Genomic DNA, 25,612 nt, shown 5'->3' on the forward strand with positions numbered 1-25,612 from the left:
AATGAGAGGATAACCTCTAAACCGGGTGGACACGAGGACTGCTAATAAAGGAGGATTGTGGAAGCATACTTTAATCTATGGACGTCTTTCCATATGTACCAGGTCTATTATGTGTCCGTATATATGGAGAGCCTTCATATAACTACCAGATTAGCTTGTTATCTTCCACCATATAATACAGATCATGGAGCTCCTACAACAGATTCTGTACTGTCTTTTCTAAGTAGTTGCTAGAGGCCTGATGGCGAAGATCATTACCAGAAACGTTAGACAATTTGGTAGTGCTGACAACATATGGAGGACAAGGGGACCTCGCTGTCAGTGTATGTAACAGTCTGCATTCTGAATCCCAGCACTGCACCTAGTCCTGAAGAGGAGGCCACCCTTGATTATATCTTTATATAATAATTATTCTTTATATAGCGCACAAAGATTATGCAGCGCTGCACAATGCATGTCAAATTGGTCTTATATGTGTTGTAGCTTGAAGATCTGAATGATTCCCTCCCTTACAGCAGTGGAATATTTCTTTATTTTAACATGGTGGGCACTGCTTGCACAATTGGATACATTTTTCCATAAAATAGTGTAGCCTACTTCTTTATTTTCTCTTAATGTGTATATCAGTATACTGACATAAACCAGCCAGATGGAGGCTGAGGCCTGTTTTGGGATAATGTAACCCTATGGATACATAAATATACATCATAAACCTTGGTGCTATATACACTGATCACACGCCGGTCTAATGTTCACCTACTAAACTAATACTATACACTCTGTGTTGTGTGACTATCTTCTGCATGTGCTTGTAGTCAGCTGACCATAGCAAAAAACATCAATCCATTGCTGTCCTTAATGGATTCCATTTCTGGATATCTTTGGGTCTGGGGAAAGCTTTTTAATTGTGCAGGTGAAATGGGTCATTTGTATTTTTTTTTCCATTACACATAGTTCTGATGAAATCATTTTTAGCAGCAAGGATTCCCCTGAACTTGCTTTGAACTATGTTCCAGTTAAAAGGGGGTGAGGGGGCTTTTTCTTCCTTGAATTATACAGCCTTTATTGTACTAAATTTAACTCAAACTTTAAATCGACTTCTGTGGTACTGAGAATCTGAACATTTCTGACAGCTGCAATGTCTCTCTCTTCTTCCATTGTCAGTCTATACTGTCCATAGGTTTTATCTATGAACAGATGAAATTGACAGCATGTTATTAAGCTGTCTAGGGAGGTTACTGTATGTACTTTGGTCTGGCGAGCTCTTGTTATAAAGGTAGTGCAGTGTGTCCTAATATACAAGATGATTGGCATGTGTCTACTGCCTGGCACAGTGTGGGTGAGAGCTATCCCCGTACAGGTAAAATGGATGACTATTTTACTATAGAAGCCATTGTACTTGGTAAAGTCCTCTTTTCATAGGAAATAAAATTTATTATCTACTTTTTCTTGCAATTATCCAGGATTTACAGTAAGTTGGTGTTGACGTGCTAGAACACATCCATTGTACTTGTTGTACAGTTATCACTATGACTAGGCAGCATCTGCTTTACGAACTTTTAGAAGACTTGGTTGAACCTGTGTGTCACCTATAAAAGAGCAGCATTCTTGGACAGGAGCCAGTTTATATATTTCTTAGTTATTCCACTAGTTACCAGAAAACAATAATTCTCTGATGAAACTCGAGAAGTCCCCTCTGCATACAGTGATCATACCAGACATTGACTCTAAACAGTAGCCGGCCTATTACCAAACACTGACTTGTATAAGTGGCGGCAGTTGTTTATTTTCAGTCAAGAAGGAGGCATCAGTGTGCGGCACAAAGCTATTAAGTCAGGTTGTTAACATACCCCGCATTGTCAGGAGAGCAGCACAAGACGTCCTGTGCTGCCAGAAAGCCCAGTTATTTTAGTAACTGCCTTCTCAGTCTTTTATGGATTGATCCTCAGATCTTTATTCTCATCTACCTGCTGTATTTTTATACTTTCAGGCTAGGCATATGCTTTACTATACACAACAATGACCTAGCTTTGGCTTAGAAATAAAACACATACTTTAAGCTTTGGCCTTGTATTTTAGACCATAATTTCTAAAATATTTCATGTAGGTTTTATTTTTGGCCAGCTGTAGCCAGCGTACCAAAATGTTATCAGATACAGGCAGTCCTCTGGTTACGTACAGCATAGGGTCCGGAGGTTTGTTCTTAAGTAGAATTTGTAGGTAAGTCGAAACTGTATATTTTATAATTGTAAATCCAGAAAAAAAAAAGTTTGCCCCCAGTGACAATTGGAGTTTAAAGATTTTTTGCTGTAATGGGACCAAGGATTATTAATAAAGCTTCATTACAGACACCTTACAGCTGATCATTGCAATCTAGGATTATAGTAAAGCATGCAGAAAGCTTCACCAGAGATCATAGGGGTCTGTCTGTAACTATGGGTTGTCTGTAAGTCGGGTGTCCTTAAGTAGGGGACCACCTGTATATGTGAAATCAACTTTATCAGGAACATAAGACTCCTATATGTACAGTATGCAATAAGCTCTTGTGCTCACCCTAGTGGTGGCTGCAGGTATGTCAGAACATAGTTCACATAGTAAATGCTATATATATATAGAGACGGTTGACTATATTTGATGCCAAGCCTTGAGTTGAAGACCTACTTGGTTGATTTTAGTTGTGCTGCAATACTACACCCGCACAATAGAAAGAAGTGGAGCTGTCACACAACTTATTTTAGTCTTCCATTTAACAATTTGTCTTATGTATACACTGCTTATCTTTAGCTAAATGCATCATCAAAGAAATGCTTTATTTTTTATTATCCAAAACCATGTGAAATAGTTTTCCCTGGGAATACCGTTTATTTTTTCCCATTCATTGTCAGGATTTGTTTCAAGCTAGAGCCAAACTGGATGTTTAAATCTCTGTGGGAAGATTTGGACTTGGCAGCGGCGTGGAGACAAAATAACTCTGAGACTACATATTGCACTTTACTGGTTATTGGTGCTTAGCTAAAAATGTGAATTGTTAGAAGAGCAAATGTTCTGGTATGCAGCAAGCCTGTGGCAAAGGATACACAAGATATCTTGGCTGCCTTCAAATGGCACCAAAGCTATTTGCGGGGCAAGTGACATTCTGTTTGGGTAGCCTCATCTTTACTGTTCCAGAAGGTGGGCTGGGCTGCAGTTTTCAGCTGGTTGTTTTACACTGCCCCCTTGTGGGTGTGTTTACATGTTCACTACTTTACTTCTTAATATCTTATCATTATATCTCAAAGCTTGGCTCTGTTATTTTATCCTTTTGTGTACATTTTTTTTCTGGTAGGACAATTTAGAGCAAAGGTTCTCTTCGATGGTCAAATATCACTGTGAATACTGTTTAAAACTCCATTTTTTTACATTTTCCACTTATTGAACAAAAGTGCAATGTGGACTCTATGGTAATAAATGCTCCTGGAAGAAGCTGAAACTAGTTTGTAATGGAGAAGCTGCCTTGCCAAGTCTGGCTTATCTTGATTCCAGGGAATTACTGTACATCGCCAAGTGATATCAAGATGTTTAATAGTTACACAATTCCCCTTCGCCTGGCTGAACCTGTAGTACAACCTTTCAAGAACTGCAACAATCGAGCTCTGTGATATCCCCTCCTTCTTTCCGTTGGTCTCTAGGATTTACAGTATACAAAGAAAGGCTAGGCCCGGGGTTTAGGGAGGCAGTTGGTATTACATCACTAATTCTGAAGCATGCCAAGGCTCATTTTTGTTTCATTCAGCATGAGATTTTTTAAAAATTTGATTATTTTCTCCTATCACTTTTACTGGTGATGACTTCTGGTGCAGTCAGTCTTCTCCTTAATCTATAGGAAGGGGTAACTGTGACCTCCTGCGAATGGAGCAGCCAAGTCAAACAGCATTTCTGTGGACTATAGCAGGGAGCCGAGCACTAGAGTTCTGCACAACTACTTTATTAGGGACAATGAGAATGGCAACACCCAGTTGTCAACTAATTCATATAGTTACAGGAGGATTAACCGAAAAATGGCATGACACAGAGTTATAAGGAAATATTAATTGTATTCTGATTAAAAGTGGTTACTAATACAAACATGTTGGTAATTTTTTTTAAAGATGGAAATAACAGATGTATCTATCAAAACCTATTTCCCACTTCTTGGATGGTGACCAAGTAAAATCTAGCAGAAGTATTAGCAGCTTCATCAGGAATTCTTAGAACCTGGTGCTTGCATCATATTAAGAATTGCACAATCTTAATGCTGTTAGAAGGATTTTTACATCCTTTTTATGGAAGGGATGAGTGAAAATGGAAGTGGAACCTCAGATCTATATGTGACTTTATGATCACAAGATAAGTCTCATGAGCAGAATAGAGTACTGTACTAGATAAATTGTACCCAAAGCAACCTGTAGACTTCACTCCTGCCAGTTCAGCATCACCTACAGATGTGGACTTTCTTATCTATTTTGAGCTTATGACTGTACTTGGCCTTTAATATCTGCACCGTGTGTTTCTCTTAAGCTCACAAAAGCAAAATAAAGGGCTAGAGGTTAGATGCATGCTCATGTATCCTGTATGGTGCGTTCTAGTTACAAGGCTGTCTCAAGAGCAACACACAATCGATTATGCAGTCAGTAATTGGATCTCCTGTAGTGGCAAGAGGAAGGAGAATTAGAAGTTAATTCATGAGTAAGCCTATCTATTTCACCCAAACCAGTGACAATCCAAAAATAATGAGCCATGTACAGTGGCGTAGTGGTGACGCGCGATGCTTGGCTTTTTCTGTCACATTCATACATTGATGTGAACTGATTTTGTCTTTCATTCCTTGCAGAAGTATATTTTTAAGGACTAAACTGTAAATACTTAATATTTATGTCCTTCACTATATAAAAATATGGTTTTATACAACATGTGAAAGAGCTGCTCTCAGATGGGGAATCTGGGCTCTCTGCAATCCTTGATAATAATGCACAGCAGCCCTTCTTAGTGATTTCCTTTTACAGTATAGCTTGGTGGCTGCTTGCGAGCACACGGGATCTCTGCATTCCTCCTTCTTGCCTTGTTTGGTCCTCTGCTCTCTCTCATAGGCCCGGCCTCATCTTATGTGGAGATGAACATGCTCTACTTAATACTCCACCGTATAAAAACAAATATAGTTACATTATTTGGAATAAAAAATTAAAATTTTTCTTATTTATTTATTTTTGGTGCAGGACTTATTGCAGTTTATGAACACTAGATGAATGCGTGTAATTTGTATTCCATTGGCAGTAAGCTTGTTTTGGATCAATATGAAAATGATTTGTACACTGGAGGATCATAAATCAACATTGGCTCAGTAGGTCACATGGAGATTTTGGTCCTTTGTGTTGTTTAGGATGGAAAGTAGTTTAATATAGTCTTGGAGTACAAAGGTTTAGATGACTGCAATAGAGATCTAAAAATAAAATGTTCAGTCATGAAGATATTATTATATACGTTTCTGCAATTACCATACCAGAACTAGTTATATAAAATATTGTCCAAAAATGGCCAATCCCCGCTTGTCTTATGACATTATCAATGCACATAGGGCATCATCAGTCTATAATTCAGAATCCAGACAATGGGGCACATTTACTAAGGTATTTAAGAAGTGTCTGCGCCACAATTGTGTCACACAAGACCCTTTTGTGGCACTAGGCATAATGCAACACAAATTAGGGACGTTCTGGCGTACCGTGCGCCAGATTTATCATGCAAAGTCCGACAGAATTGTGTTGCACGTCCTATGGCAAAGGTGCACCACAAAAAGTTGGTGAGCTATAAGAGCAGTGCAGGTTGCACCAGATTCATGATGAATGTGCGCCAAAAATGAGGAATCTGGCGCCCCCTGCACTATACACAAACTGCATTTAGTGCAATTTGCCCTGTTCTTAGTACATGTGCCCAAATATGTATCGCAGACAGTGTAACAATAGGATCAAATCTGGGACATTAGGACTTCATGCCAAGTAATAGTGGCCCCATAAGCAGATCTGAGAGTACAGCATATGGAGATGGGATTTTTCTCATCTGTTTAAAATATAGACAAGTCCTGACATTGACTGGTCCACCAGCGCCAACTGAACGCGTCTGGCTGGATGTGGTGTGTAAACAGCATTGTGTGGACACAGTAAACAGGATTTGTATGTGATGTATTTGCTACTTTGTATACAGTGTAGACATTTACCTGTCTGAGCCAGCAACCCTGTCAGTTTGGTGTAAACAGGGCCTGTGCACAAACCCCAAATGAATTATTAATATATCCATAATCAATAATGTTCAGCCTGTCCCTTTACACTTACAACATAGGAATTTGCAGGAAGGCAGGCAACAAAAAAAATAAAAAACCGTCCTGTCTGACAAGTATATACAGACTGCATACCAAACATAATACACGTATGAGGAGAAGAGGGGCAATTGCAACACAACAAATACAGACATGTAGATGATCTAGCTGCTCTAGGACTACGTGCCAAATTTCTTAAGGTTAATGCTGCTATTGATAGGTTGAAACACGCTGCCATGTACAGTACACACAGAGGGACGTCATACAAATAATTTATGGTGTGTTTTGTAATTTGTACATAAGGGTATGATACAGCTCCCCTTGTGTTGGGCGTTAGCCATGCTATAACTTTATTCTTAGAAATAGCATTGCAGTGTGGAGTATGGACTCCCGATAATTTTCTGGTCAGAATGGTTAAGGACCTACTCAAGTAGCTTATGTGTTCACATCTGGTGATTCTTTGCAATTCTGTACCAATGCGCCAGGCAGTGTACTTACTGGCACCTCATACAGAATGATGGACCAGTAAACAATGGATATGAGCCTACCTACGTTTACATTTACTATAGCTTTTGGTATCCTTTCATATCTTATGGTATAGTGCTTTTAATAGAAGGCTTTTATGCCAGGCCTTGAGCAGAAGCAGCCTGCGGCAATGCAGGTTTTCTTAAGGGAGGTGACGGAGCTGTCCTCCGCATGCGCTCCGTTGGGCAGCGATAACAAATGAGTGGGCTATATTTAGACACGCAGTGTGTAGAATGATCACGTGGCAGTCAGCACATTTTACTATACCGTGTACTGTATACAGTCTCACCTCTGTCCACTGTTCCAGCCTGCTCGATGCATCTTCTGAAAGACATTTACTATTGTGTCAGTAGAAAGTAATGTGAAGGACGCAAGGGTCTACCTAGAAGCAAATGAATGACATTCCACATGAACGACTTGTTCTTTTCTGAAGCTTGGCTTGTTTTGCTTTTCTACCGCTTCAACTTAAAGGAAACGCAGGAGGACATAATTGATTTTCGGCACAAATTATTGTGATGATTCTTTTTTTGGAGCCGGCTGATTTGTCTTGTGCCTACGTAAAGTGTTGCCCTTGCCAACAGTTAACATATGTTTAGTTATTTTTGGAAAAGCAAGGTTGTAATTGAGCATCATCACTTTCCCAGCATCCCCCTTTATTGCAACCTTTGGGTTAACAAGAATGAATTATTCCCTATCAATCATGCTGTCAGCCTGCAGGATTTGTATAGAAGATGCTGCAGCTGCTCAGGATGATTCCCTAGTGAAGCTGGCACTGCAGAATTTCCCCTGGCTTTAAAGAATAGGAGATTCATATACTGTATCTATATTAGTATTTTCTTGTATATTTGCTTATTGTATCATCTTGTACATCAGTGATGTTCTGAGCTCAAGGCTGGCTTATTTCTTTCTTTACTTTTGCTTGAATGAGAATGTCATCTGTTCCATCTAAAGAGAATGTTATCATTTATTGAAGACTGGATCACATATCAAAATATCAGCAGTAATCTGAAACCATGATGCCTTGGTCGGAGGGTCCCATTTCATGCTAGACCTGGCTGCTCATGACTAGCTGTGCTATCTCCACAAAGGCAGCTGGGACAATGACAGAACAAGGATAATATGATAGATGGGAAGATGACCACAGGAATAGCTTGTATTGTTTAGTTTTGTGGTATCGGGTATTGTAGAAGAGAAAAGTCAGCGATGAGAAATGAACTCAGCGTTACAGTTCTGGCTAAATAGATTATGAGGACGCCATTTTGTACAAGGAATTGAGATTGGGATGCATGACTTGAAGATGGGAATCTATAGTAATATACTAATTGTCCTCCATATGCACATTAGCGCAGCTATTTAGGAATCCAGTTGCTAGGTTTCCAAGATGATTTGCATATAGAAAGATATTAGTTATTCACTAATGGACACTGTTCACCATTGAATGAATCATTGGAGCGTCTTTTCTAATTTAACCAGCAGGTCACTTGGTGTCCAATAAATTGGGCTTCAGTGTGTTGATTTCTGGGTTAGTGGTTTTCAGAGTTTATTAAAAAATCTACAGGTGGCCTACTTGCCTTCTCCGGGGCTGCCGTTGTCCTGCTCCATTGTCCGTTGGTTTGTTTACAACTTCTGACAGCCTGGCACGCCCACCCGTCCCAGCGCCTGATACAACCTAAGTTTTAATGTGCGCCAGGGACAGTGTTGCCGGTGAGTGACAGCTATCTCTTTAGGAAGTCCATCACTGATCCCACCGCCTCCTTTACTACTGTTTTTACGTATAGAGATTTAGATGAGTAAATGACCAGTGTACTAAATCTGTTCCACTCAAGTATCTACCTCTCTCCTCCCTGCTGCCAGGTACTCTTGTAAGAATATGTTTGACACCATCAATTACCTGCACAATTGGTCACTGTGCCTACAGCTTTTTTTTGTAATTTGTGTCCCTGAAGCTATTAACAAAGTAGTCTTGCAAGTTCTGGCTTTTCCAAATGAGGGCACATGGGAAGAATAGACTTATTCTGATCCCTTATTAATTTTGTACTGTCGTAGGTATTCTCCTGGTGATAACTCAATATGGAGGACAATGCAAGGTCTCTTTCCCTGTGGTTTCTGCATCCTGTGTGGCTAGTACACTAAAGTTTGAACCTTCTCTTCTTATAATATTATATTCACCATGAAATCTGTGTGTGTGGTATTTACTGGTCGGAACCTAGAATAACTGAATGGAACGAATGTTCATGCTGAGTTCAGTTCACAATCATTGAGCAAATGTAGAGAGTTTTTCCAGAACAAATTTGCTCATGGGCAACATGCTTTAAGAAGAGAATCTAGAGTCCCCTATTTAGTATTATTATTATTATTCTTTATATAGCACCATAAAATTACTGCTTTACAAATCATAGGTGACATATACAAATATAATATTACATGACAGCCCTATACTTTTATAACTGCTACAGTCCTTCCTGAAGGACTTGACTGCAGCACTGCCCGTACCTGTGTACCCCAGGTCACTGCTGCAGCCAATCACTAGCTTCAACAATCATGTGCTATATATATAGACATGTGCTATGGTAAAGTTATACCAAGCATTTGGCAACTTTTTTGAATATTATCGAAAACCCTCTGAGTCCATCCTTTCATGTGATTCAGACAAACACACCTTTTACCCACCTGTACACAAAGTTATCTGGGTACATTGAACCTTGTCACATGAGAAAGAACCTCCTGTGTGTAGTGTTTCATTATAGGCCTAAAGAGGTCTCTGGATGTTGTATTCAGGACCCGTATCATACAGATCCGAAATCTTCCTGAGCCCTCGAGTAGTGTAGCATTGCTTTCGGCAGAAGTGTTAAATTGCCATTATCTGCTAATTAAAGCCAGCGCTACTCATTACTCAGAAGTGACAACAATATTGTTTACGCGGCTGGAACTTAAACCTCCAGGAGGTGAAGCTGCTGGTCACATCTAAGAAGCTTTTAATAAGCAAAGTAATAGTTTAATTATCCAGGGAGATTTTTATTTTCAGGCAGTCTGACAGATACTTCATGAAGCCAAATGAGAACAAAATGGAAGTGGAAACATCAAGGCCTTAGTGATGTTGGGGATAAAGTCTTTGTAGAGAGTGCTCGTCTGACAGTGTCTTCAAGAAAAAGGACAATAAGGAAAATTGGTTTGAAGAATCTTCTGCAATAGATGTGAGAGATTCACTTCTGACCTATTTTTTAATGTCTTTCTGCTGAAAAACTACTCGCTTATTTTCTGTGTCCATTAAAGTAAAAAGATGGCATAGACATCGTACAGCTACAAATGGATCCTTGACAAGAGCTCTTTTAATCTGCAAATGTTCATTTTGAGTCCAGGACATAAGGAGAAAAATATACATATTTATATACAAATGAAAATGGAATATAAGGTGTACCATGACTGTATGTAGAACCAATACAAATGATATACTTATGTACAGGCGGTATTATGTACTGTACAAATCTTAATCTGATGCAATCTAATGTTGTCTTTGGACGTGGATGACCTATTCTGAGGAATTTGTTCATATTTTGCTATATATGTGGTCATTACATCCTTCATCGCCATTGACCATAAGTCTGTCTGTTTTATAGGATCGGGGTTATTTTGCTTGCAGTTGCCCTGTAGAGTAGCTTGATGTGAATCTAAAATGACTAGCTATCACATCACCAGCCCCCCCAGTCTTTAAGGCTCAGCTCTCTTCAACGCTACATTTCAAACTCAAGAGGTTTCTCACGAAATATTTTGTGGCATCTAATTCATTACGTGCATGAGAATCGCTGGGAGACCAAATTGGAGGCAGCCATTTCTACCTTAATACAATAGCCTAATGTATCCCTTTGATACTAGTGTAAAAAATTGGGGCAGGCCATTTACGTGATTAGGGACATAATATCACCTGGGTGCTATCACCCGCAGGACAGGCAATCCTAGTTCTATATAAGTGCAGGTCCCAGAAGTGAAGCCCAAAGCTATTGGACATTTATGGCATCTTGTTGATATGACATGAAGGTCTGAATTGGGACATTTCCTGTCTGCTTATGACCTCAAACCACACTGATGGGGAGAATAAGATTACTGCCAGACAACTTTGGTAGCGACTTATCTCCTGTATAGTCCTTCTCACCTACAATCTCTTCTGTCTGCTGAAAGTCAGGTAGTCACTTTAGATGGATGACTAGTTCCAATTAAATTGGTGGGGTTCAGTCAAGAATGATCTATTGTGGAAGGGGCTTAAGTTCACATTTTATGTTGCGTTTTCGTACAGAAACTTATAGTCAAGGCTTGGGAATATTAAATTGTATATTGTGCCCAACATTTATAATGTACCAAAAGAAAAAGGGGGGAACATTTTTTCTTTTGGTACAGCACAATGGAAATAAAATCTGTACACAAACTTGTTAATCCTATATACTCAATGCTTACATTTTTGCTATGTTTTGGGTAGTTGTCTAAAATTTACATTAATCTTTCACCATTTCACCAAATGTTTACATAAATGACAAAAATGTGACAGTGACCCCTATGATAGCTAAGGGGCAATGCATAACTGCGGTCTTGTGACATGAAGGCTCCCTGGGTGCAGTAATTGTTAATTTTAATGAAGACAGAGCCTGCCAGAGAAATACTTCAGTCAGCTAGTTTATCCCAGTTTTTGTTGGTTTATAAACTTGGAGAAGAATGATGCTTGGCTTAACAAGGGCAAACTAGAACTGACTGGATAGGCCTTAGAGGTTACTTCAAGGAGTAACGTGCTGAGCTTGTTTACTAGGGAAGATGTCAAGGTTGTTAGTGTTACAATGGGTCATGCTGTATGAAGACTGTTTCATGAAATAGGAAGAAATCATATATTGATATAATCAAGTAGTTTTTCTGAGAACACCTTGGCAGATATGTGACGTGTGTATGATTTGTTGCTCTCAATAGGCTAAATATAATAACAATTCTTGAGATTGTGATAACTTTTAATGTAAATGTTCTGTAACTGCACAATACCATATTGTAAAAAGCAGAAACAACCCCAATAGAACACAATAGAAGACATTTGGTCACAAAACTTTGTTTGTAAATCTGCCATGTGTAAAGCTTGTGGCTACCTGCACTTGATTAATGCTACCGGGTCACAAACAATAGGCCTGTGGTCCAGTACTTGTTACATTGGCTTGTGAAGTCCACTTATGCGCGATGACCATAGAAAAGATTGAACCGCAACATGGGCAGGGATAGGCTTTGTTTTGTGATTTGGACTGTCTGCTTATACTCGGGCCATGGCCTTGTGTTGAAACAAGGGCTAGCACATGGCCAGATTTCCATTTTTTTATTGCACCATGGTGTATGATCATTTCTTTCTGTGTGTTGTAGTTCTCATTCAGATCTCAGGTGTGAAGGAATGGCGGTCTTACAAAAGCACAGTTACAGTTTTGCAACTCTTCCCATCCTTATGTGCCTCCTGGGAATGGGAGGGGGAGGACAGCTGCACATGCCAGACTCTGCATCTCTGCAGTGCCTGAGAAAGTGGAGTGTGTCATCTACAGCACACCCACTGATGCTGGGAAATGAGGTTTTTAAGGAAGTTCTTCTCAAATGACTTGTTTCCAATCACTTCTCTACTGGAATGTCGATTATCATAGGACAGCCAAATTGGCCATTTACAAAGTATGGGTTTGGTTAATATTCCTAAAATCATGAAACTGATTCATAAATATGTGATATTAGACAGTTATATTATAACAGTTGTAGTATGGTGTTTCTTTTCTTTTATAACAGTAGTGATAACCATAAACTGTGGTTTCTTGTCCTTTACAGAAGATCTATAAATGCTCCTTGACGTGCTGAAGGTTAAATGTTACAAATGTTGCTTAGGCCCAATTCTTTTACAGCAGAACTCCTTTCAGGATTTATTTTTAAAAGAATATTGATGTTATCTCTTCTCAAGGGCAGACGTGATATTGACTGGTTTTACTCTAGCAGGAAGTCAACCTGTGCCCGAGTGTCAGGATTCTAGATGTGAAATGTAACTGCCATTGATAGGTCACGTTTACTCCTGTGCTCCCCTGCTATTTGTAGAGATATCATAAGCTCCTCTGACTTGCCTAATTTAATAAATGCATGCATTCCCCTCAAAATAACAATTCTGAAACATCTTTCCTTAAAATGCTACAATGTGCCGTAACAGAGACATTTAAAGGAAATCTAACAACAACATTAAGCATGATAAAGCAGGGGCACTTACTCATAGATTCAGACACAGTGACTGTGGTAGCCTTTACATATTTATTATCCATGGCCGCCATCGTTCTAAAATCGACTGTTATGATTATGCCAATGCGGCAAAATGGCTGTGGGGGGGGGGTGCGTTAATGGAGCCCCTCCATGCTGCAGCTTCTCAGGCTTTTACTCTCTCACTCCCCCTGCTCCCTCGGCACTTCCCCCTCCCTCTGCCTGATGTAATCTCACTGCAGCAGAGGAAATTTCAGCATACAGCAGGAGGGGGAGTGCTTTACCATTGTAATAGCCTGTCAAGCTGCAGCTCACAGGGGCTCTGGTAGCACACTCAGAGATCATCTGGCTCATTAGCATAATTAAAATTACTTTAGAAGGAAGTGTCTAATTCTAAGAATAATTCATTATTCCTGGTTTATCATGCTTGGTGGTAGATTTCCATTAAAGGGGAAAGACACTTCATGCTTCCTCTTTGTGTTGACAATGTGCTTGGGGGGGGGGGGGGCAGGAGGGAGAGAACATTGCAGTGTGCAGACAAAAGAAGCTACTCCTGAGAAGAATCCGATCATAGTAGATTTACGGTCATATCCAAGGACAACCAAAATTCCTTGGATGCTTCACATCCAAGGAGGTCTAATGGGGATGACCTTCTTTTTTGCGGGGGTTCTGTGGTATATTTCACAAAGGCTTAAAAACTAGTACCTTCTACTGAAAATATAATGCAAAGATTGTGCTAGATTCCCAGGCGGATTTGTCCATCAGCTTTAAGCTCTGTACAGAGGATAGACATATGGCACTTGTGCTCAGATTACTCTTTACCTGCGTTTCACATAAACAAAGGCAAAAACTTTTACTAAGATGCAAATTGACCCCAAAAAAGTAATGTGTATATCAAAGATAAGAGTTCTGACTTTGAAGCCCCCTAGAAATATCTTGTTTAAAGTTGTTTCTTAATGGAAATGTTTGTGCCGCGGACCTTTTTGCACCTGTTTTCCTGAACTCTGTGGGAGAAGGGCTCACGGCTTCCTTCTAAACATTAAATATTTATAGATGGGAGAGCTATTCCCCCCAGAGAGACGGCAGCTTTGCTTATAATTATAATTCAATGGTTGGTGGCATTCAGACAAAGGAGCCAGCAATTCCTATTCACTCTGACATTTTATCCAATACCATAGCGGGAGGTCCCACTGCATTTAGAAAGTGTTTGCATGTGACATTAAAAAGCTGTCAAATGCCAGTCTTCATCTCCACAGTGGCGTATTTTTATCAAACTTGTGGGAGTAATATGTGTTAACCAGACGGGTAAGGCTGAGCAGAACTACACGTTATCCCCGGTTTAACCATTCTAGTGAGTAGGCTTTGATACATTACTTGCTTATGGCAGAATCAACCATGCCTTTTATTAATTCTGTAATATATAGACCCCCCCACCACCACCTATAAATTGTCTTTGTCCCTAATGTTCACATTTTGGACATGGGCAAAAGTCTTCCACTTATGACCATTATCGGACAGATGAGTAGAAACTTGGCACTTGTATAGGCTAAATAGGTTATAAAGAGGTAGAAGTCCACTGTGCTGTGGCCAGCTCACGTGATGAAGTAGGAAGGTTTCTAAGACTGTACAAAATCCCAGAAGAATTCCTATTGTTAGTTGGGACCACAGAGGGAGTAATTGTGGCGGATTAGCCACCATTAATGAAATGGCAGTGACTAAAACCCTTAATGTATACTGACCTGTGCTGCAGGTTATAACTTTTGCAATACATACATTGACAGCTGCGACTGACCTGTATCAATACCGTCAGCCAAAAACAAGATTTTGGCAACTTTCAGAATAAAATGCTACTAAAATGTGTTAGCAGCATGTCCGGCTTGTCTGGTCCTAGCCTTAATGTTTTGCTTAGCGGAGTGTTTCTTAACTGTTGTACATCGCCTCTCCTTAGTGCAGAGTCCAACAAGGAGGAATTTCTCTAGAAATGGAGAACCAGTTTACAATTGTACCAGATATCAGTTTTCCAAATGGGATAAGACAATGATTAGTCAGTGTTTGCAAGTAGTAAATTCTTAATTTATTACAAGGAATATTTTATCCAATCTCATTTCAGCCCTTAGCCAGAAAGGACTAATGTGCACGGTTAGGAAACTGTACCCACATACCTGAGGACTGAGAATATAACACATCTTATGTGGATAAACCTCCCGAGTTCAGAGTTCACGGTTGTACTATTTTTATGCTTTATTGCAGTCAGCGAGCTGCTCTGGTGAGCAGTGAAACCAATGAGGCAGGCACACTTTGGCATCTTTGTTAAAGATTTACTTACTTGCCACGTATTAACATTTGGCTAGAAAATTAAACAACATATACAAAAGCTGATCCCAGAGTATAGGGTTGGTACACCAAATGTCCAGTTTTTATTCAACTACATTACTTCTTTTTTTTTTCTATCCAGCAATGTCGCTGCATTACTTTGCATTGCATTATGGGGACGTACAAAAAGAACGGATGCTGCCAAAGTTTCTAAGAGGCTTGATAGCATTCCATTGTAATATACTACATTTACTGTGGAACACCAAATGGTTACATTACAAATCACCATAATGTCTTTCCCTTCCTTCATCCCTTTAATGAGAGTTCTTGCTGGGTAATGTGGGCATTTTGTAAGCTTTAAAACCAAGCAGATGGTTTGTAGGCTGCATTAACAAGGCTTTCAGAGAAAGCCGCCCTGGACACTTTGCTCGGCTATACATCATACTGCTATGGATGGTCTGACTTGCTGGATTCCGGTTATACACAGGGTATTGTTTACAGGGTTCTGCAGTCATCAGTACTGTACAATTAATTACACTGCCTTGCTAAGCTGATTTGGAACAGGCACTTTTGACCTACATTGCTTGCACTATATGGGTGTTTCCAATGATAAGGTTTTATATTCATTCTAGATTTGTAGATCATAAGGCTGCAAACAAGATAGAATTAGTCAGAGAGTTTCATATTTAGCTATCTTACGGTTATAGTCATACCTAGCAAAATTCTGCAGAAAAGGTTTTGTTCAAACTGCACCTGCATACCGTATTTTTCTCAGAAATCAAAGGTGCGCCTTATAGTCCAGTGTGCCTTATATATGAACCGTACTTACAGACAACGCTTCCTTGAACAGTGCACAGGTCTGTCGCCTGCTGGTCATTCATCCTTATAATCAGGTGCGCCTTATATATGAACCTAAACGTTTTAGCAGGCATTTATTGATGAGGCGCCTTATAGTCCGGTGCGCCTTACAGTCCGAAAAATACGGTATATATTAGAATGGGCTCGTTTCTGCAGCATACGCACATATTTCAGTAGGCCTCATATAGAAGGCCACGTATAATATACTCTTGGAGTACAATCACATGGCCACTTGGACTAAATGTTGCCGTTAACTTGCCAGGTAATAAGATCAGGTTGTGAGATTTTTTTAGGGGAATAATGCCTCCATTTGTGGAAACTACCTGGTTGGTAATAGGCCAGGCAATAAAGGCATACAGAATAGCCCTCCTTCCTACATCTGTAAGATTATGGCAGTGTTTTCATTCATCCTTGAGTAGAGCAACTTGTATTACAATTTTAAGGCAAATTACAACATGTAGTCGTGTAGCACTTTACTTATCATAATTTACCATATTTTATTATTTGTCTCATGAGCTAATTATAGTTGGGTTTACACTTGGGCTGAAATTGTTATTGTTGTATCTCTGCGGCCAAAGGGATTTCATACAGTGGTAAACACATGAGAATTACCACTTATCTGGCAAATAGTGGTAACAAAAATCATTTTACCTCCTCAATTGATGTTTTGGTTGGAAGAAGATAACTGCGTTACAGGGCGACCACTACTCTTGCTGCCCTCCTCTGCTATACTTTTTCCCCCAGAGGGTTTAGAGAGTGCCCTTTAATGGTTACTGCTGCGTCCTGTTTATGTCTTTGTGGTCACATGTGAACCATACAGTATAAATATAGCTATTCTCTGACTTTAGGACATCAACCCGTGTGTCTTTCCATTTAGGAGCTTGCGTCTCTAAGGTGATATTTCCAGATGATTGTGTTCCCTGTATCTGGATACCATGTTCTGTACACGCTTAAAATAACTTGTGGCTCAGGGGGACAATATAACTGGTTATAGAAAATTTAGTTAGACAGTTCTTTACGAAGCACAGGTGAACACTTGTCCTTTGTTTAATTGTGACTAAAGGGTTCAACTGAATATTTGTGGTGCATTTTGTCAGCTATACAATTTCATAAGGCTTCACCCTAAGTAATATCTTCTAAGGTTGTATTATTATGTATTGGGAGAATATAAAACTATAAATGTATATTTATATAGTAGATAGGTTACGAAGGACTACATCTCACATGGTGACGTTTAAGATGTCATATCTGACAGAAGAATTTGAAAATGGTGCAAATGCCAAGAAAATGTTGGGAAAAAAAAAAAAAAATTGCCTTTGCAAATGTAAAAGACTGAACCATCACTTATTTCACAGAAAGGTAGACCATAAAATCCTTTGCCAAAAGAGATAGGTGGCCTACTTACAAATTGAGTTCACCTGGCATACAAGCACCATGCCCTCATCAATGAGGACAAGGATCTTGTTTGTGATATATCCTTCCTGAAGGTTCTCTGTATTTTATGGGAAAAAAGGAAAAACTACAAATATCAACTTGTTGGGGATCCAGCTAATCAGTTTCTGGTGATTATTTTTTGCCAATGAGATATTTGCTTCCATCCTTTAATTTGTCATAAAGTTTTGTCCAACTACATTTTTATTACCAGTTTAATTCCCTGTGTATATATTTTGGTTGTATGTATGTATGATTTTAGTTAGTATCTTTGCCCTTTTTAATTAGGTCTAAATTTCTAAATGTATGTACTCAATATAATAAGTTACCAAATGGCAGAAACCATTTTGGAAAATGCTGACTGTGTCCTCCATTTTGTACAAGAGCCTCCAGTCAAGTGTGACAGAAGGAAGGGAAGGTTAGAAAATGGTGTCTGAACTTTCGGTGTGTTCACCATTCAGACATCTTTATTACTGGCTGAGCTTTTCTGTAACGTGTACAGTATAATATTGCACAGCGTTACTCGTCCCTTCAGCTGCTGTCTAAGGAAACTGGGTCAAAGTTCAGCTGACACATGAGGAAATGCCACGTAAGGGAAAGACCTCTAATATACACATAATGCATACATATATATTTCTATAAATGTTTATTTTTTGTGTGCAGCTTAGTCACTTTGCTAAAAGGTAATGAACATCCCTGCTACTCTTTACATAAGGTGTGAGAGGCCCCAGTTTCTTCCGTCGGCAGGTAGTTTGATTTGTTTTTCTGATTTTTTCTTTAAAGTTTTTATTTCTAGTTTGATCGTTCGAGGTTCCTCCATTGACTTGGGCATGTTCTTGGCCAGAACCCCTGCCACACGGCAGTGTACTTGAACATGCCCAACACACTTGTAGGCAGGTACTTCTAATCAATTGATTACGGCCCTACAATTTCAGCTTTCACATTACATTAAAAATGTAATTTAATTTGGTCAAATCAAGCAGGCCACTTAGTCGATAAACTGTATCCAAGCAAAGTGATTGCCTCTAGTGCTCTCATGTATTTGTAAGAACAGGGGCACACATCCAACCTACGGTATCCTGATTTCTCAGTACAGCACCTTACCCTCCAAAAAATAACCACAGCCTAAGAAAAGTATTCAATAAGTCAATGTCCCCTTTCATTGCAGTGAGGTTGTAAAGCTCCTTATTATATAGACAGAGTTTTAAATGGAGCCTGTTGTGGTGATTGGACATTAAACCGAAGCCGAGTTTAGGTACAGTGTATGCAAAAATGAGGCCAGGGTGTAGGTACAGTGCATGCACAATGAAGCGGTGGTTTAGGTACGGTGCATGCACAATGAAACCAGAGTGTAGGCACTGTTTGTACTCAATGAAGCCGGGGTGTAGGTATGGTCATATACAATGTGGTGGTGGTGAAGCGGTGGTTTAGGTACGGTGCATGCACAATGAAACCAGAGTGTAGGCACTGTTTGTACACAATGAAGCCGGGGTGTAGGTACGGTGCATGTACAATGATGCCGGGTATACTGTTCTCGCTTCATGAAATCACTTTGGTAGCTCTGGAAGTACCAGATGTTAGTCAGATGCGCACTGTATTAATATAATTTTTTGTTTCCTTTATAGTGGCCACGCACAAGGAGTTGTCCGTTAGTTTATGCCCCAAATCACACTCTGAGGATCCCTTTAAGGATGTGCCCTGGTAGTTCAGATAAATTATCCCATGTATTGTGCAGGTGTCTGTTACAGAACTATGCTACCTGCTTATGTGGTTTATATATAACAGATCACATGCACATTTTTTTTGAGAAACTCCATCAAAATTGTCATCTTAAATAACCGCAGAAATAAATAGCTGATGTATATAGGGACAAGGAAAACTCAATTGCTAAAATAGGTTGTTCTTGAAGTCACTTGTTTCTTCCTTTATTAATTATCCATTAAGAAAAGCCCTAGATACAATGGGTATAAAACACTTTACATAATGAACTTTACATTGGAACAGAGACAAATATAATTACACAACAGAATTTTCTCTTTGGGTGGTTGCCAATAGAAGTGTAACTTGAGTTGTTGAATTTGGGCAATCCTATTATAGCCTGCTACACTGTCATGGAAGCTAAGCTGGGGTGGTTGTCTGGGTCATGGAGCTGGGATAGCTGGATCAGCTTTCTGTGACTGTTGTATATATCCGGAGGTCCATGACAACAGCGCACATGTGTAAAGAAGAAGCGGCTTCCTATGCAGCTGTCAATCTTCCTCCTTCTGATGAATGAATGGTTATGGAGGTACAACCCCTTCCATACCCTAAGTGCACACATACTGCATCCTCACTTGTATGAATGAACCATCTGTCTGGATGATAACTAGTATGGAGATGAGTGTATAGCCAGTAAGCATATGTATTCTTCTTTCATTAGCATTTTCAGTGTGTGTGAACTGTTAGTCACGGTTTTAACTCCACTTGGGAAGTTATATTTAGTGCTCTATTTCTAGGTCCTAATTGAGCTGAGTGGGAGAGTTTTGTGTCAGCTTTTACTGTGATTTTCACTGAATATATTTGTGTAGTATGTACCTGCAGAAAATGATAAGGCCTCTTAAAGCGAGTAGGTGGTTAGATGTGTAGACGTAAATTTGTTGCTAGGCACTTTGAGTTATCTTCCGTTCTCCTTGGAATTTTACTATGTCGGCAGAAAAGGCACAAAGGGACATCAATATTAAAAAAAAAAAATCGGCTATGTGTAGGGTACGTCATAATATTTCCAGACATATTTTTCCATTTTTTTAAGCAACTTTTTATCTTTAAGCAATTGAGCTTCTGGGTGTACCAGTGTGGGCCATATTTGCTAGTGCACCTATAAATTTTATCTTTAGTCCACCTAGTATAGCCTGGCGTGACCCCCTTTAGACTACATTCACAATTTGTGTCACCAGATTAATCAGTAGTTTACAGTTCTCATAAAAAAGGAGTAGAAAGATCAACATTTAGTACTTCTCATTTTCTATACTATCTGGCAGGATGCACATCAATTGGATAGTTAGTATATCAAAAGGATCAACATCAAATATTAATTGTGTTGGAGTATCCACACCATGAAAACCACGCTCCCTTTTCGGAGCAGGGTCGAGAGTATGTGGAAAATCAATTTTTTTTTTCTGGTGCCGATCACTAATAAATGGGTCGGAAAGCAAAAAAGGAGGTGGGAGTGCCACAAAAAAGCCAAAAAACCCTCAGTTAATGTCCCCCAGTGCTTTTTATTTATGGAGTGATTTGGGACTCCCTTTATTAGGGTCTTTCATATAACGTACAATGTTCAGTCATGGTCTTATCTCTATTGGATTAAAGGTTCTCTTGAGAAATACAACCAATTATGGAAATAGTATGTCAATGCAAGATATTTTTCACGCTGAGCAAGATGGAAAGAAAATAGTGTCCGGTTAATCTACAAACCAATACGGTTGAGATGGGGAAGTTCACACTTAATATCTTGGATATGTGTTTAAAACTAAAATCGAAATCCTCTTTTAAACACAAGAAAAAAAATATGCAAAGACTTTTTTTTTTTAAAATGTGCAAGTAATTTCCATTGAAAGCCTTGGATTTTATCATCTTCGGCGAGCTATCCTATAACGCCTCCTTTCTCTCGCCACAGCAGCCAATATGAAAGCTGTTCCTGTGAATGACTTTCTGATACCGCCAGCTGCAATCACAGACAGCACATTGTACAGTCGCGACTTTAGGTTAAATTGGAAATATTATATCAAATAATGAATACAACAAAGGTTAGACAGATGGTCACAATTCTTGCTGTTTCTGAACTGCAGTGTCCTCATTTAACACCATAACATCTGTTAAAAACCTATTGCTGAAATTTTTATAGTGACCTGGGTTTGAGGGATACCCCTCTTTTTGCTGGGTCCGAGGAAGACTGAATGTGTGGCAGACATTTTTACGTGTTGTGGAGCTATAATTCGGTCACAGAAACTCATACGAATAGTTCGTTTAAATACGACTTTGTAAAATAAATGGCAATGAATAGATCAACTCCTAAATCGATGGGGGCACATAAAACCATCACCTCTGATTACATGTGATATTGATTCGTCATTTCATGATTACTCGTCAAGTAGAACATTTTCGTCATTGTTTTTTTTTTTTCTTGAATTTGATGGGGGATGCTGCTTATCTGGATAAGTTACTCCTGAAAACTTGTATCCCTTACCTCTCGCTTTACGTAATGCAAACAGACAGTGAGAGTGTAGAGGAAACAGCCACTCTAGGTACCAGCTGCTTTCTGTAATTAGAGAGATATATTTAGCTTGTGTTCCCAGAGCATAGAGCTAAGTCCTACGCACATCACAAGGAGGGAGGGATGTGATACACAAGACAGAGCTTGGGCCTCCTCTTTATGCTTTGTGAACAGTGAAACCTATTTTAACACCTCTGCTGCCTGGGTCTTCGTCAAGTGGCAATGAGTAGGTTAAAAATGGAATTAAGAGTGAAGATGGTAGGAGCATTGGAGATGGAAAGCATTATCCGATCTTCAGAAGTAAGCTGTGATTTCATGTAAGATAAAGAAAAGGCCTCTTTTCACTTTATTAGATTACCCATAATGAAGTAGCCCTTTCTGGTCAACATCAAGTGAATCTTAATGAGACTGAGCAGGATGGCCATGAATGACAAACTAAACGTGTCAATGGCTTCACAGCTAAGAAATAGAACGTATGTGTGTAATTGTTCTCTCTCCCATTGTGTTTCTGCATGTACGTTTATGATAGTAAAATTTGTTGACTATCTGAAAGTCTTGTCATTGAGCTTAAAGAATGGCTTTGCACATACGATAGTTTCCTACATTCAGATAAGATTATCATATCATAGAGTCATCACAATGTGTATCCATTAAGGAATTCCCAATTCAATCAGTTACCATTACACTCATATCATGGAAGCTTTAGAAAAGAAAATCTCATTATGGGAGGATGCTCCCTGCAGCTACCCTACACATTAGATTGCTCACATGTGTATGGGGGTATCCTTAATGTGCGTCAACTGCAGATATGATGGGAAATCCATGGGCTATGACAGACGGCTTCTCCATTATTTAATGTGTCTACATAAGTTTGTCAATCTCTGTGTGTGTGGGCGGAGTAATCAGGACTCTCATTATCTCCCAAGAGTCTTGTCATGATTTTATTCAGAAATTCTATAGAGGATCACAAAAACTTATACCTACATAACCTATGTAATACACAGCTCAACTTCTGCCAGTCATATCCCACTCTGTTCACTAGGTACCAACTTACAGCACTATAACTGACTATAAAACTACAGACCGTCCCGGGATACATACAGGATAGGTTCTGTAGGTTTGTTCTTAAGTTGAATTTGTATGCAAGTCGGTATACTTTATAATTGTAACTCCAAAATTTTTTTGGTCTCTGTGACAATAGGATTTAAAAAATGTTGGGTTGTCATAAGAAGCAAGATTAACAATAAAGCTTATTTGCAGACATCTTTGAGAACTGTTATAGTTGATTATTGTGACCTAAGGCTAAAGTACAGTAAATTACCAACATCCAGAGGTCCATTTGCAACAAGGGGTCGTTTGTAAGTCAGATGTTCTTAAGTAGGGGACCACCTGTATATTGTAGTGCCATCATGGCTAGAATCTGTGTTCAAAGAAAAAAGAAACTTGGAATATTGCAACCCTGTATGAAATCCACTTGAATTGAAGACCTTAGGGTACATTCGCATGGCCGTCTGGGGGGATGCGGCTGCATATACGTCCCCTTTGATGGTAATGGTGGTATGGTACGGCGTTAAGGTGCCACACATGGTCTATCTTTCCTGTTCTCTATGGAGGTCACCTTAGGCAGTGAATGTATCCATGTGTATCCTGAGAGCTCTATCAGGAGTAATTTCTTTGTTATTTGACCAACCAGCTATTTAGTTCATGACGTCTTTGAATTTGTTCATCCCAGTTTTACGAAAACCATACCATTAACTATTACTTATACATATCCTGACCGATGGTAGTCTGTAATACCAAATAATTAAAAAAAAAACATTGCAGATTCAAGTCTGGCACTGGAAATTTGCCAAAATCCCCTTATTGTTCCGATTATTATAGTACATTTCACAGATAGGGACTACATGACTTGCTATTACCCTGTATACTGGACAGGTAGACATGAAAGCTTCTATTCATTACTAACAACCACCCCAGTCCACTGCCGCTGCCCAGCTAAACATATCTTTTAATCAAAGTAATGACACAGCTCTCAAACCATACATTGGGATTCTACATCTGAATATTGGATTGAATTGATTTTTAATACCAGATATTTTAAGTCCTCTATTTTCTGATCTAATGTGAAGGGACAAATCTAATTAAAATTGATCGTCCGTGTCATTTTTTTTTTCTTTGGCTCACCGAAATTAAATTTGTTTTCTTATCTTATTACAAATTTATTTAAAATGTGCATTTTTAGTAAGAGAGGGAAAATAAATGAAACCAAGATCATCATCATTGCTGGGTGTAAAATGTGGTACATTAGCCTACTGAAGAGATAAGCAAGCACAATAATTGTATCACACATTATCTCAGGAAGAGAGATTCTGTAAATAAGCCTAAAATAGACAGCAACTATTATAGAGATGGATGCTTTGTCTTATGACAATTCACGTGTTGGAAGAAAGCAGTTGTGTGTTCGCAAACAATGTTCTTACAAAAATGTAGTTTCTGCTAGGAATACAATGGCTCTTTGTCCTGCCCGCGGGGCCAGCCAAATAAACTGTGCATTTGTGGGCAGCGTTGGATTATGCTATGGTGTGTGTAATATGTTTTAGAATGGCCTTGGAGTATTTTAATTCAGGAAATAGGTTGCATACAAGATTCTCAGTCTGACAAACTGCAATAACGTGTTGCCTATAAATGCATTTTTTAGTCATTGGAAAATGTTCCATTTCCTAGTGTTTCCCTAAATACCCTGTTTGCTTCTCATGTATTGAGATGTGGAATTTAGCACAGCACTTGTTTGGAGTAGGCATGGAGCACCACTGTTTTGCTGTTACATAACATGCTGGATACTTTCTAGAGAAGGAATGGCACTATTCCATGCCGGCATGAGCACAGAACACTTTGTCAGATGGTTTAGGCTTTCTAAGTGAAAGCCGGACTTTTCTTTGCTAGATGTTGGAGGCCCACAAAACTATTAATTTGCTCTCTGCCAATAATAGAGCTTTCCTGATGTCCTAGAGAGCGAGTTATTTTACTTATCTTCATGTGTCCTTTGCTTCTCTTTCAGGAGCCTGGAGAGGAATCGCTGTCGCTGGACTTCCCCGAGTTCGATCTATCACAGTTGGATGCTGGAGATTTTGACACTAACAGCTGCTTTAATGAGTTACAGTGGTGTAATGATCAGTCGGAGAATGAGTCCAGCCAATACAGCACCGATGACTCTGAGCTGTTTCAGGTGACCAAACTCAATATCTACTTAAACTAGTCACAAATTGTGCACCTTGACTCAAAATTAGTGTTTTCTCCCTTTGTCAGGTTTCTTTACTTCATCCCAATTCTCTATTTATTACGCTTCTTATATGTAATTTGGGGTTATTTTATGTTCTTCCCTTCCAAATATTTTGTCCTTTGTCAGATTTGTATTACACATAGGACTTTTGAATGTATTTTTCCACTTAGATTTGTTAGCACAAGTTTAGATTCTCTGGAGATCTGTTAAATGCAGAATACCGGATGTTTGGGAGTTTATGTTTAAACACCTCTGATGTCTCGGAGACTGCAGCGAAGTCTGTGAGAGGACTAAGGGGATTTGGAAGCTAGGTTACCAGCAGGTTATAGCTAACACAAGTGCCTGACTCAGAAAATGGTTTAGATCTTGCAATAAAACTGCAGAA

The 25,612-nt window shown here is 39.2% G+C and overlaps 1 protein-coding gene across 3 annotated transcripts in view; it reads left to right on the top strand.

Annotated features, from left to right (window-relative positions):
* The window catches only part of PPARGC1B (PPARG coactivator 1 beta), a 56,730-nt gene that overhangs the window by 12,066 nt on the left and 19,052 nt on the right, over positions 1-25,612 (top strand). For all 3 annotated transcript variants that reach the window (XM_072146207.1, XM_072146208.1, XM_072146210.1), the window contains exon 2: positions 25,006-25,173. In XM_072146207.1, coding sequence (XP_072002308.1) covers positions 25,006-25,173 — 168 coding nt within the window. The remainder of the gene's footprint in view (positions 1-25,005; positions 25,174-25,612) is intronic.

This window comes from Engystomops pustulosus, chromosome 4 (assembly GCF_040894005.1).
Source record: "Engystomops pustulosus chromosome 4, aEngPut4.maternal, whole genome shotgun sequence".
NCBI classification, from domain to species: Eukaryota; Metazoa; Chordata; class Amphibia; order Anura; family Leptodactylidae; genus Engystomops; species Engystomops pustulosus.